General features: G+C 45.5%; 1 protein-coding gene across 1 annotated transcript; it reads right to left on the bottom strand.

Moving 5' to 3' along the window:
• Positions 1-11,052: 11,052 nt before the first annotated feature.
• On the bottom strand, positions 11,053-13,553 carry LOC111952910 (Krueppel-like factor 2). Its single transcript, XM_023971918.2, has 3 exons — positions 13,176-13,553; positions 11,959-12,889; positions 11,053-11,846 (listed from the first exon to the last, which is right to left on the bottom strand). Exons 1-3 carry the CDS (start codon positions 13,251-13,253, stop codon positions 11,671-11,673), a joined length of 1,185 nt encoding a protein of 394 aa, XP_023827686.1. The 5' UTR covers positions 13,254-13,553; the 3' UTR covers positions 11,053-11,670.
• Positions 13,554-14,840: the final 1,287 nt, after the last annotated feature.

Below are 14,840 nucleotides of genomic sequence, written 5' to 3' on the forward strand. Positions count from 1 at the left end.
AACAGACTGGAAGTTTCAAAAGGAGGGTGGTGCTTGGAATCATTGTTCTTCCTCTGTCAAGCATGGTTACTGTCACACCCTGGCCTTAGTTATCTTTGTTTTCATTGTTATTTTAGTTAGGTCAGGGTGTGACATGGGGAATGTATGTGTTTTGGTTTGTCTAGGGGTTTGTACGTTTAATGGGTCAGAGTCTTGTCTAGGTGTTTGTATGTCTATGGCTGCCTAGATTGGTTCTCAATTAGAGGCAGCTGTGGTTTATTGTCTCTGATTGAGAGCCATATTTAAGGCAGCCATAGGCATTTGGGTTTTGTGGGTAATTGTCTATGTTGTACGTTTGTTGCTTGTCTATGCACTTACGTCGTTAGCTTCACGGTCGTTTGTTGTTTTGTTTAGTTTGTATTCAGTGTTCGTTTCGTGTTTTTCCCTTCTCTGAATAAAAGAGAATGTATTTTGCACACGCTGCGCCTTGGTCCTCTCTCTCTCCGCAGACGATCGTGACAGAATTACCCACCTGAATCGGACCAAGCAGCGTTTAAAGCAGCAACGGGAGCAGCGCATAAAGGATTCATGGACATGGAGGAGATATTGATGGAAAGGGACCTTGGCACAACCGGAGAATATCGCCTCCCTCGTGAAGAGTTGTGAGGCAGCTAAAGCCAGAGGAGGCGATGTATGAGGAGGCAGCACGGAAGCAAGGCTGGAGCCCGCGAGTACAACCCAAACATTTTCTTGGGGGGGGAGCTAAAAGGAGTGTGGCGAAGTCAGGTAGGAACTGCGCCTTCCCTGTACTTACCTGGAGAGCGAGAGTACGGGCAGACACCGTGTTACGCAGTAGAGCGATGGTGTCTCCTGTACGTGTGCATAGCCCGGTGCGGTACATACCAGCTCTTCGTATCGGCCGGGCTAGATTGAGTATGAGCCAGGTGCCATGAAGCCGGCTCAATGCGTCTGGTCTCCAGTGCGTCTCCTCGGGCCGGCTTACATGCCGCCCAGCCTTACGCATGGTGTCCCCGGTTCGCTACATAGCCCGGTGCGGGTTATCCCACCTCCCCCACTGGTCGTGCGACGGGAAGCATACAACCAGGTAAGGGGCAGGCTCAGTGCTCAAGGGAGCCAGTACGCCTGCACGGTCCGGTATTTCCGGCGCACCTCCCGCCCCAACCCAGTACCACAGTGCCTACACCACGCACCAGGCTTCCTGTGCGCTCCAGAGCCCTGTTCCTCCTCCACGCACTAGCCCTATGTGCGTGTCTCCAGCCCATTACCACCAGTGCCTACACCACGCACCACGCCTCCTGTGCGTCTCCAGAGTCCTGTGCGTCCTGTTGCTGCTCCCCGCACTAGCCCTGAGATGCGTGTCCCCAGCCGCGGTACCACCAGTGCCGGCAACCACGCACTAGGCCTAATGTGCGTCTCCAGGGTCCAGTATGCCTTGTCTTCTCCCCGCACTAGCCCTGAAGGCGTGTCCCCAGCCCGGTACCGACCAGTGCCGGCAACCATGCACTAGGCCTAATGTGCATCTCCAGGGTCCAGTATGCCCGTTCCTTCTCCCCGCACTAGCCTGAAGGTGCGTGTCCAGCTGCGGTACCTCGTCAGTTCCGGCCACGCACGCTACCGGCATATCAGTGTGCTCTCACCGGCCAGAGCTGCCGCGTCTGCCAAGCATCGCGTCAGAGCTGGCCGCAGGTGGTCTCGCCAAGCCCGTACAGAGCTGCCCGTCTGCCAAGCACCGTCGAGGCTGCCCGTCTGCCAAGCACCGTCGAGTGCCCCGTCTGCCAAGCACCGTCTGAGCTGCCCGTCTGCCAGCACCGTCTGAGCTGCCCGTTGCTGCCAAGCCCTGTGCTAGCTGCCCGTCTGCCAAGCACGTCTGAGCTGCCCGTCTGCCAAGCACTGTCTGGCTGCCCGTCTGCAAGCCCGCCAGAGCTGCCTGTCTGTCCCGGCCGTCAGAGCTGCCCGTCTGTCCCGAGCCGCTAGAGCCGCGCCAGACAGGACAGCAGAGCCGTCCGCCAGACAAGTCAGCCAGAGCCGTCCGCAGACAGGATCAGCCAGAGCCGTCCGCAGACAATCAGCCAGAGCCGTTCGCCAGACAGGATCAGCCAGAGCCGTCCGCCAGACAGGATCAGCCCGAGCCGTCCGCCAGACAGGATCAGCCCGAGCCGTCCGCCGAACAGATCAGCCAGAGCCGTCCGCCGAGACGGATCAGCGAGCCGTCCGCCAGCCATGAGCAGCCAGAGCCGTCCGCCAGCTATGAGCAGCCAGACCGTCCCCAGCCATGGCAGCAAGAGCCCGTCAGCCAGCCATGAGCAGCCAGAGTCGCCAGCCAGCCATGAGCAGCCAGAGTCGTCAGCACAGACCATGAGCGCCAGAGTCGCCAGCCAGCCATGAGCAGCCAGAGTCGCCAGCCAGCCATGAGCAGCCAGAGTCGCACAGCCAGCCATGAGCAGCCAGAGTCCGCCAGCCAGCCATGAGCAGCCAGAGTCGCCAGCCAGCCATGAGCAGCCAGTAGTCGCCAGCCAGTCCAGGATCTTCCAAAGCCGCCATCCAGCCAGGATCTACTCAGAGCCACCAAAGCGGTGTATTGACAATGGTGGAGTGGGGGCCACGTCCCGCACCCGAGCCGCCGCCGTAATAAGGCCCACCCCGGACCCTCCCCTTCAATGTCAGGTTGTGCGGTCGGAGTCCGCACCTTTGGGGGGGGGGGGGGGGTACTGTCACACCCTGGCCTTAGTTATCTTTGTTTTCATTATTATTTTAGTTAGGTCAGGGTGTGACATGGGGAATGTATGTGTTTTTGGTTTGTCTAGGGGTTTGTAGTTTATATGGGTCAGTGTCTTGTCTAGGTGTTTGTATGTCTATGGCTGCCTAGATTGGTTTCTCAATTAGAGGCAGCTGTGGTTTATTGTCTCTGATTGAGACCATATTTAAGGCAGCCATAGGCATTTGGGTTTTGTGGGTAATTGTCTATGTTGTACGTTTGTTGTTGTCTATGCACTTACGTCGTTAGCTTCACGGTCGTTTGTTTTTGTTTAGTTTGTATTCAGTGTTCGTTTCGTGTTTTTCCCTTCTCTGAATAAAAGAGAATGTATTTTGCACACGCTGCGCCTTGGTCCTCTCTCTCTCCGCAGACGATCGTGACAGTTACCTGCAAGGAACATGTGCCGTCATCATTGCTTTGCACAAAAAGGGCTTCACAGGCAAGGTTATTGCTGCCAGTAAGATTGCACCTAAATCAACCATATATCGGATCATCAAGAACTTCAAGAGAGCGGTTCAATTGTTGTGAAGAAGGCTTCAGGGCGCCCAAGAAAGTCCAGCAAGCGCCAGGACCGTCTCCTTAAGTTGATTCAGCTGCGGGATCGGGGCACCACCTACAGAGCTTGCTCAGGAATAGCAGCAGGCAGGTGTCAGTGCATTGCACGCATAGTGAGGCAAAGACTTTTGGAGGATGGCCTGGTGTCAAGAAGGGCAGCAAAGAAGCCACTTATCTCCAGGAAAAACATCAGGGACAGACTGGTATTCTGCAAAAGGCACAGGGATTGTACTGCTGAGGGCTGGGGTAAAGTAATTTTCTCTGATGAATCCCCTTCCGATTGTTTGGGGCATCCGGAAAAAAGCTTGTCCAGAGAAGACAAGGTGAGCGCTACCATCAGTCCTGTGTCATGCCAACAGTAAAGCATCCTGAGACCATTCATGTGTGGGGTTGCTTCTCAGCCAAGAGAGTGGGCTCACTCACAATTTTGTCTAAGAACATAGCCATGAATAAAGAATGGTACAACAACATCCTTTGAGAGCAACTTCTCCAACCATCCAGGAACAGTTGTGACGAACAATGCCTTTTCCAGCATGATGGACACCTTGCCATAAGGCAAAAGTGATAACTAAGTGGCTCGGGGAACAAAACATCGACTTTTGGACCACCTGCTCGTTGAACATCTCATTCCAAAATCATGGGCATTAATATGAAGTTGGTCCCCCTTTGCTGCTATAACAGACTCTACTCTTCTGGGAAGGCTTTCCACTAGATGTTGGAACATTGCTGTGGGGACTTGCTTCCATTCAGCCACAAGAGCATTAGTGAGGTTGGGCACTGATGTTAGGCAATTAGGCCTGGCAGTTGGCTTTCCAATTCATCCCAAAGGTGTTCATTGGGGTTGAGGTCAGAGCTCTGTGCAGGCCAGTCAAGTTCTTCCAAACCGATCTTGACAAACCATTTTTGTATGGAACTCGCTTTGTGCACGGGGGCATTGTCATGCTGAAACAAGAAAGGGCCTTCCCAAACTGTTGCCACAAAGTTGGAAGCACAGAATCAATTAGAATGCTGTAGCGTTACGATTTTCCTTCATTGGCACTAAAGGGCCTAGCCAGAACCATGAAAAACAGCCACAGACCATTATTCCTCCTCCACCAAACCTCACAGTTGGCACTATGCATTGGGGCAGGTAGCGTTCTCCTGGCATCCGCCAAACCCAGATTTGTCTGTCAGACTGCCAGAAGGTGACGTGTGATTCATCACTCCAGAGAACGCGTTTCCACTATTCCAGATTCCAATGGCGGCGAGCTTCACACTACTCCAGCCAACGCTTGGCATTGCACATGGTGAACTTAGGCTTGTGTACGGCTGATCGGCTATGGAAACCCATTTCATAAAGCTCCCGACGAACAGCTCTTGTGCTGACGTTGCTTCCAGTTTGGAACTCGGTAGTGAGTGTTGCTTCGCGCTTCAGCACTCGGCGGTCCCATTCTGTGAGCTTGTGTGGCCTACCACTTCGCGACTGAGCCGTTGTTGCTCCTATATGTTTCCACTTCACAATAACATCACTTACAGTTAATCAGGGCAACACATTGCGGTGTCACGTTGACAGTCACTGAGCTCTTCAGTAAGGCCATTCTACTGCCAATGTTTGGCTTTACATTGAGATTACATGGCTTGGTGCTTGATTTTAAACATCTGTCAGCAACAACTGGCTGAAATAGCCGAATCTACTCAGGCGTGTCCACATATGTTTGTACATACAGTACCAGTCAAAAGTTTGGACACACCTACTCATTACATTTTTTTTTTTTTTTTTTTACTATTTTCTACATTGTAGAATAATAGTGAAGACATTAAACTATGAAATAACACATGGAATCATGTAGTAACCAAACATATTTCAGATTTTAGACTCTTCAAAGTAGCCACCCTTTGCCTTGATGACAGCTTTGCACACTCTTGGCATTCTCTCAACCAACTTCACCTGGAATGCTTTTCCAACAGTCTTGAAGGAGTTCCCACATATGCTGAGCACTTGTTGGCTGCTTTTCCTTCACTCTGCAGTCCAACTCATCCCAAACCATCTCAATTGGGTTGAGGTCTGGTGATTGTGGAGGCCAGGTTATCTGATGCAGCACTCCATCACTCTCCTTCTTGGTCAAATAGCCCTTACACAGCCTGGAGGTGTGTTTTGGGTCATTGTCCTGTTGAAAAACAGGTGCAAAACAGATGGGATGGCGTATCGCTACAGAATGCTGTGGTAGCCATTTTGGTTAAGTGTGCCTTTAATTCTAAATAAATCACTGACRGTGTCCAGCAAAGCACCCCCACACCATCACACCACCTCCTCCATGCTTCACGGCGGGAACCACACGTGCGGAGATCATMCGATCATCCGAGTCTCACAAAGACACGGCGGTTGGAACCAGAAATCTCAAATTTGGACTCATCATACCAAAGGACAGATTTTCACCGGTCTAATGTTCATTGCTCGTGTTTCTTGGCCCAAGCAAGTCTCTTCTTCTTATTGGTGTCGTTTAGTAGTGGTTTCTTTGCAGCAATTCTACCATGAAGGCCTGATTCACTCAGTCTCTGAACAGTTGATGTTAAGATGTGTCTGTTGCTTGAACTCTGTGAAGCATTTATTTGGGGTGCAATTTCTGAGGCTGGTAACTCCTCTACAGCAGAGGTAACGCATGGGTCTTCCTTTCCTGTGGTGGTCCTCACGAAAGCCAGTTTCATCATAGCGCTTGATGGGTTTTGCGACTGCACTTGAAGAAACATCTTGAAATGTTCCGTATTGACTGACCTTCATGTCTTAAAGTAATGATGGACTTTGCTTATTTGAGCTGTTCTTGCCATAATATGGACTTGGTCTTTTCCCAAATAGGGCTATCTTCTGTATACACCCCTACCTTGTCACAACACAACTGATTGGCTCAAATGCATTACGGAGGAAATAAATTCCACAAATTAACATTTAACAAGGCACACCTGTTAATTGAAATGCATTCCAGGTGACTACCTCCTGCAGCTGGTTGAGAGAATGCTAAGAGTGTGCAAAGCAGTCATCAAGGCAAAGGGTGGATACTTTGAAGAATCTGAAATACAAAATATACTTTTTTATATGAACCAGCCAAAGATTCATAGACTTTATTTACCCCCCAGGTGTGTTGGTTCATACTTCTTGACCTTTTGAATTAAAACTCCCACAAATTAGTAAATACTATAGATCTAAACCTCTAGACAAGATGTTCATTGATGGTCCTCCAAACGCCAGACCTGTCAAAAAGCAACACCAGGCAGTAAAATGGGCTGTGAATTACAGCCGTCTATATTTCAAGGATACAGCTGCACGTGTGAAAATAATTCTGTGCCAACAGACCACTCATTTCTGGACATATTACTTGAAACCCAAGCAAGTCCTGTGTTCGGAATGTTAACTGTCTCCGTATGAAATAACAGGAAATTCCTAGGTAAGTTTGTATTTACCTTATACTAATGGAAGTACGGAAATGAAATGGTGTTTGCCTTTAAGGAGGAAAATGGGACATGGAGACGTATTGAAGATATGCTCGTCTCACAAATTGCCCCTCCAATATTTGTATCCATATTTGTGCATTCTTTTTGGGGTATTTACTAGTGTTGTCTTTTACTTTTTCAAAGAGTGACTGAATTGACATGTTTTCTTAACAAGAACTGGACATGTTATGAGCAGAAAGGTTGCACATGTAGTCATGTTGTCACTAGCAGCATATTTCAGCACGTGTTTTCACCAGGACAATTGTGCTACCCCCTCTTTAAAGAGAATTTCTGGAAATAATGGGATATCCCTTGCCAGCTGTGGAGGATCTCCAGTGTTAGTTTAATGCTTCATGATGTCAGAGAATGCTTACACTCCACATGTGCGCACACACACACACACACCCTTTTAGGGGAGTTGGGGGTCCATAGTTGTCAGGTATCTGTAAGGGGATCTCCCGTATGCCTTCTCCCTGTTGGGTCCGATACATGGAGACCCCAACTCTCTGACAGCTAGCTGGGGGCCATGATGTTTTTCAACCTTAGTTCCAAGAGCTAGAATTTAATTGAACCTTTATTTAACTAGGCAAGTCAGTTAAGAACAATGACGGCCTAGGGACAGTGGGTTAACTGCCTTGTTCAGGGGCAGAACGACAGATTTTTACCTTGTCAGCTCAGGGATTCGATCTAGCAATCTTTTGGTTACTGGCCCAACTCTCTAACCACTAGGCTACCTGCCGCCCCAATGCTAGAAAAGCCTAGGAAAACAGTTAAGAGAACACCCTCTCCTTTAACCAATCTGCCATAGTTAATAAATAATCAGCCCTGGACCTGAGGAGCAGCAGACCCAGTCCCGTTGGCCAAGTCTATTTAATCAGTTGTTGGTGAGTGAAGGAGTGGGGCTTGCTGCTCTGGAGCAGGGCTGCCTGGCCTGGCTGACCCAGGAATGTCRTGGTACAGACCGGGGGAAAGTGTTCATGTTTTCCAATAGGACTGACTGTCAGGGGAGGAATGCTGACTAAAACAGTCCAGATGGACCGTCTCTGGTACTCTGTCACTCCATATAATTCACCATTAGTCTGATGCTTATCTTTGAGAAATATATMTTGTGGTATGCACTGAAGCAGTACTAGGGCTACATACAGCTGGGGAGGGGAGATGGTTTTTGTATCGTAAATATACAACGAAGTTGATGTTGGTATGGATGTTTTTATGTCATTAAGTGTTTTTCCCGAAATGAACCGAGACATGAACATATTTATCAATGAACAAAAATATGCTGTATATATCAAGTGCCTTAGAAATTGAGTTGTGTATTTCCGGCCTCAAGTGCATAGTGGTACTGTGCTCACCATGTGTCTGTTGGGAAAGGACCCCACTCTTTCACTCCACACAGTATCATTCTACATAGGACTGTATTTAGCCAGTACCAATGTTAATCCATGTTGTTCATCCATAGACCAGATGAGTGTCTTCCACTGAGGAGCTTCCAAACAGCTCCAGTAGATGGTGTACTCATCCCATGACATTCCCACTTTACCCACACATGGTAATTGGCTTCTGGCTGCCGTGAAGTCTAGGAGATCAACTCTTTCCTGGTATAATGATGTTATACATTTGACTCAGACAGGATCTTAGTAAGACATGTTGGGGATTTACATTGAATATGGAGGCCAGGCTTGTTGTGTCTCTCAAAGTCTTGGTGAATATCCTGTTGAGCGTTATTACTGGAAACTGAAATTTGGGCATTTATGTGTGTTCTGTTGCCCATTGGGGGCCAACTGTGATAGTGATCTCCACACACACACACACACACACACACACACACACACACACACACACACACACACACACACACAAACACACACACACACACACACACACACTGAACTGCTCCCTTGATTTTCAGCAGTTAATACTCTTTCACCTCTTTCAGAGATTTCATATAAAACTCAAACATACGTATCTAGCTTGTACTGAAGAGCTTTAAAAATCTGTCTTCTCCATGTTCTCTCTACAGACTTACTTCTTTATTGCCTTTTTATGTAACCGTCCTTGTAGAATTGTTAAAAATTATGCTGTTGTTTTTGAAGATACTCTGTGTAAAGTATTTCTGCTTGATAAGGATAGTTTCTCTGACCTGATGAAAGTGCTCACTTCAGACTAAAGTATATCTAATATGAAATAAATTTGAATAGGCCTAGATATATTTGCATATAAAGATGGTAACTTTAAGAGATATCTTGCTTATATCATGTTGACATTAGTTCCCAAACTATGATAATCACCTCCTGTGACCTTTAAGAACAGTCCTTGCCACTAGATTTACAGCTTTTATAGACCCTCTTAATTCACTAATAAAGTAGGTAGAGCAGCATTTGGTTGTCTTGGCTCTGTTAATGGTATTTTTTATCTCTGTCATGGAGTTTCAGGTGTGCCATGGCAAAGTGCCAGCGAATGCTGCGTGTTATGATTATGAATGGTTTCATACTAGGAAATACCGATCATCTTCGGTTGAAACTGGAGCAGAGTAACTTGAGGGTTATCGTTCAGATTCAGAGATTATTATGAATTACTGTGCTGTATATGTGATGAGGTATAAATGTAAACATTTAGTAAAGCCTGTAATTTGAGACTTCTAAAGGGGAAACCAGATAGCAATGAATGCATGTGGAAAACATGCTATCTGTTTTGTTTATAGACAGACAGGCATGGCTGACCCAATGGATAAACCATATGATATTACCTCTGAGCCCTAACTCATGGTTCAATCTTCCCACACTCTCTTCCAGAAGTTATTATTACACAAAGAGCAAAAAGTGAAATGAGAATGTTCCATTTTTCACTTGAGTATATGTGCTATTCATGGAGGCATTCTTATTTCCTCTTTTCTCTAAACTGGCAGGGGCATCCAGAAGATGATGCGGTCCCTAAAAAGTTATAACACTTTAAGAAAAGGGTTCTCTTTTATGCTTCCCCATAGAGCCAATGTAGAGACATTGTTGTGAGCTTTCAGAGTTCACAAAGGTGGACCCTTTCTCCTCTCTCGCTCGCTCTCTCGCTCTCTCGCTCTCTCTCACTCGCTCAGTTTTTACACATACAGTAGCCAAAGTACATAATTAGGCCCATAACACAGRGAATTCTCTCTCTCGTTCTCTCTTTCTCCCACTCTCTGTCTGTTTTTACACATACAGTAGCCAAAGTACATAATTAGGCCCATAACACAGTGAATTCTCTCTCTCTCTCCCTCTCTCTGCCTGTTTTTACACATACAGTAGTCAAATTACATAATTAGGCCCCTAACACAGTGAATAGGAGTTTATTCTGAAGGCAACTACACCTTATTCTGAAGGCAACTAACTTTATTGTGCAGGGATGCTGTCATGTGACCCAGATACACAGGCTGAAGGCCCCTGATTAAGAGATGGATCATGGGTAAAATATTGGTTTTCTGAGCCTCTTCTTTTAACACCTTTCTCCTTCCACAGTGGAGGTGCTTTGTTGTTGGGTAGCATACCAACCTAAAAATGCACTTTTAAGAATATGCAACCATGTTTAAGTGATAGCTGTTTAATACTGCTTTATGCTTTATGAACATTGAAATAACAAGACAATAGGACCTAACCCAGGGGACTACTTGAAGTGAAAGCTTTGATTTTATAGAATACATTCATTGTGAGACTCAAATCCAGGCTACCAGATGTATAACCTTTGTGTCACTCTCTCATCATCCCCACTGAACTTTCCATCCTGTCCCATTGTGTCTTGTCATTTAGGCAGCGACCAGGATTCCTCTCTCTTTCAGTGCGGTGTGCCCCTGTGCCCAGACCCAGAGAGGGGACATCTATATTGAATCTCTATAATTATGTAAATGTAATGTTTGTATTTATAGGCTGCATGAGCCGCAAGACTCTGGCAGTGGCCCCGTGACAGCTGGAAAACACTGCACTCAGAATTCATATTATAAACTGCTCAGGCCTGAACTGGTGCTGTAGAATAGCTGGCTCATGGTTGATGTAAAGATATGGATGTATTGTTGAGGAGTTTATGACTGGTGTGATGTTACAGTATGGTGTGATAATGATACACAGATGTCAGGGCTGCTCCATTTTCCCAAGCCACAAGGATTTTACTCAAGGTCAAGAATGATGTTGTTCAATTAGTTTAATATGTACATTAAAATAAACTATTTACATTATATAAAATATATTTACATGCCAATAATACATTTACTCAGAAAACCATAAAGAACATTAAGTCACAAGACTTTTAGCCCTTTGTCATGTTGAGATGGGTACTCTTATTTCCATAGTTTTAAAGACCCTGACATCAAATGTTATTCAACAGATAAATGCACACACAGAACATTCAATTCAAGCCTCTGAAGACTGAAAGGCAGTTTTAGATCAAAACATTGTCTTAAAGCTTATTTCATGTGCTGTTTACAGTTATAACACATAGATAAACTTTGCTTTTTTGCCAGTAAAGAATATGGCACTCRTAGGATGCATATAATAGAAGGCACTATCTTGAATATCAAAACACATCATATTAAACAATGTTATTGTTAGATTCCAGTTGTGTCAGGGGTGTACTTAGAGCCAACCTGAYATGTTGACTTGAATTCACAAATGCCAACTCCGTGTAATGCACTTTTTAAAGCCTTTTACAAAATATTATTCGATAAAAAATAACAAAGTAGTACCAGCTACATATTTTAAAAATAGTATTTGTATATAGAATTCCTATGAAGATGTTTTATTTTCATATGCTGTTTTCCTATTCCTCAAAAACGTTAAATAAACAAACAAAAATACAAAATACATATTTTGGAGATATCTTTCTTGATGTCGTTCTTGGTTCATTTGGCAAAGTCCTCAATCGTATGTGATTTCTCACATGTGTCGCTTCATGTGCAGCGCGAGGTGGTCGGACCTGGAGAAGGCGCGCTCGCACAGGTGGCACTGGAACGGCCTGTGTCCAGTGTGCTTACGGAAATGGCGCGTCAGCTCGTCGGAGCGGGCGAACTTCCAGCCACAACCCTCCCAACTGCAATGGTATGGTTTCTCTCCTGTTGAACGACAAAGGGGGAAATACCATGGGTATACTGACAGAAAATACAGTCATTTGCAACATATTTCTAGTTTCCAATAAGCATAAAGACATTGAGGAATGTTCCTTACCTGTGTGCGTTCTGTGGTGCGCTTTCAAGTGCGAGCTCTTGGTGTAGGTTTTCGCGCATCCAGCGAAAGTGCAAGTGTGACTCGCTGTGCGCTTCCTTGGCCAGGAACGCCGACCCCTCTTTGGCTTTGAGTCCATCATCTCCAACGGAGAGGACGGTGGAGTGAGCAGCGCTCTCTGATTGGTGTGCTGTATACCCATTCCGTCTTCGTACATCCCGAACTGGTGTGCGCTCTGGTACGAGAGCTGCATCTGTGGGGGCGGGTGAGAGTGAGTGTAGCCCGCTGCGGAGCGGTAGCTCTGGGGGAAAGTCATGGAGTGGCACATCTGGGTCTGACACTCGGAGCTCATTAGGTCGTCTGGGCTGAGAGGTGGTGTCATGTTCCCCGCAGCCTGCGGAGAGTTGGCTAGTCTCGGATGCTCGAAGGACATCATGCACGAAACGTTCCCCTCCTGCTTGATTTTTGGGCAGCTCTGAGGGACCATTTCCATAACTGGTCGGTAACTGTCCATGGATTGCTCGACCTTAATGTTGTCTGGAAAGTCCTGATTTGGGAAAGCAGACGAACTGACTAGAAATCTCCCATGGACGCTGTTGCCAGAGGGCTGGTGGCAGAAGCTGCTGTCAAGCTCATTGCGCAGAAGCTCAGCCATCAGGCTGTTGTACGGCGGAGGTGGAATGTTTATCTCGGGCACCGTGTAGGTAGACTGCATCACGGAGTGATACATGCTGTTCTGCTCTGCTAGCCTGTACTCTCCCTCCGTCCCGGAGGATGGAGTGTTGCTGTCTGTGCCAGTGGAGTTAGAGAGAATAAACTCCAGATCCAGGAACTTATCTAGCTCCTCTTCGTCTTTTATGCCCATGCAGATGTCCATGCCCTCAGCCACGGCACAGCTGGAATGAACCGACCTGTCCATCTCGCCCTTCCACCTCTGCAATAGTACAATATGCCATTAGGGAAAAGTTAATGTAAAAAAAAAAAAAAACTCTACAAAAAAAATGGAACATTAATATTTGCTACATAAAAAAACTGTTAAAGCAATATGTAACCAAATAATAAGTTAGAAGCCTAACTGATACAACATATGGGTTCACTCTACATCTGGACTGAAATGCTATTGCTTTATTCTAACTACACCACATATATACTAGATTCATTTATCAACTACAGGTAAAACAACCCCAAAAATCTCTAAATACATAAACCGGTATACTTACATATTCCCAGCATTTTTCCTTTTGGTTCGCAAATGTAGCGATGGATGGTAAAATGGTCCCGGTTAAGGACATTTCCATGCGTTGTAATGACAAAATAAATTAGTTTTTTTCTTTAATAAAAAACGTTCTTTCTGTCTATGAATATCAGCAAAAGCGATGTAGAGTCCACACGAGAAACTAGTTGTAGTAGTAAATCACTATATCTCCGCACTTGAAATAGTGTTTCAGTGTCATGTGCAAGTTTGATTGGTAGGAGTTCCTATATGCCTTATAAATATTGTAGCTGAAAAGCTGGACCTATTGTACGAGGCGGAGGAAACACGCACCTATATAAAGCCAGTGAGCCAAGCGAGCTTTGCAGTCTCTTTGCTTTCCCTCCTGCGCTCGTGCGAGCTTTAAAGTCTTAAAGCCACATATACACACGCCCCTTCCTGCATAGAAACAAGTTTAACAAGTATAACACGTAATGACGCGCTAGGCAAAGACCGCCCCTTGCAGAACATTATCTAGTAAGCAATTAACACATTATGGAAAATAATATAAAATATTATGCGCCGAATACAATAGGTGAAATGCTTACTTACGAGCCCTTAACCAACAATGTCGAGTTAGAAAAAACGTTTTTTTTAAAATGCTATATAAACTCAAGGGAAAAAAAGTAAAACAATAAAATAAGAATAACGGGGCTATGTACAAGTGGTACCGATACCGAGATAATGTGCAGGGGTACGGGTTAGTCGAGGTAATCAAGGTAATATCTACATGTAGGTAGGTGTAAAGTGACTATGAATAGGTAATAATCAGAGTAGCATACGGTATATGAAATGTAAATGCATGTGTCACGAATAGGGTAAGGTAACCAAAAGATGAACACTAGAGACAAAGTTACCCATTTGGATAGAATATTAAGCACAGCTTTTCTTTCAATATAGGCTAACATTAGGAAATTCATATTAAATATCTTATCGTTCAACCCAATTTAATCTACAAACACAAAAGCCGACACTCATGTTTTATCTCCAAACATATATGAAAGACATGTCCAAGGTGCATATGCATAGATGTTCTCCGAGCAGCATACATAGGACAACACGGGAGATAAGGCCTACAGGATAGGCTATTGGTAATGTTTCGCGTTATCGATAATAGACTAAACATTGTAATATGAATACACTGCATTTTATTCCATAAAGTCACATTTTAAGTATATAAAAATAAACATATATAAAAATATAACCCCATATTCGTTTTTCTCATAGGCCTATATATAATACCTTTAATTTGGCAGATCAGTTGACTTCCCATCACCTGACCAACTCCTCCGTCTTCTCAGGTCATTGCCAATCATTATCAGCCTGTGATAAACCCCCAACGCAACAGGCCTTTCAAAACGGCGCAGCCACCAGGCGCCAGGTAGGCCTTCATCAGAAACTTTTCACCTCTTCAAACGCTCCCGTAAACACGCGCTAATAAAGCATTTAACCTCTATGAAGCCCCATTCAGGTGCAAATAATGAGGCTGAATGAGCGGCTGCTGAGCCTGCTTTGTCCAGCGACGTGTTCACATTGGTATCGGGTTTCTTGCGCCAGTTTCGCAAAACAGTATTCAGCTAAGTGCAGATAATTGTTTTGTTATGTATATTGTAACATCCATATCCATGCAGGT

The sequence above is a fragment of the Salvelinus sp. IW2-2015 genome, linkage group LG26 (genome assembly GCF_002910315.2).
Source record: "Salvelinus sp. IW2-2015 linkage group LG26, ASM291031v2, whole genome shotgun sequence".
Lineage (NCBI taxonomy): Eukaryota > Metazoa > Chordata > Actinopteri > Salmoniformes > Salmonidae > Salvelinus > Salvelinus sp. IW2-2015.

Bases quoted from the DNA above. Each gene is read 5' to 3' on its own strand.
- LOC111952910 (XM_023971918.2), bottom strand. From the start codon at position 13,253: ATGGAAATGTCCTTAACCGGGACCATTTTACCATCCATCGCTACATTT. The intron at 12,890-13,175 runs GTAAGTATACCG...GTACTATTGCAG, and splicing joins AGGAAAAATGCTGGGAATAT to AGGTGGAAGGGCGAGATGGA. The intron at 11,847-11,958 runs GTAAGGAACATT...GTCGTTCAACAG, and splicing joins GCACCACAGAACGCACACAG to GAGAGAAACCATACCATTGC.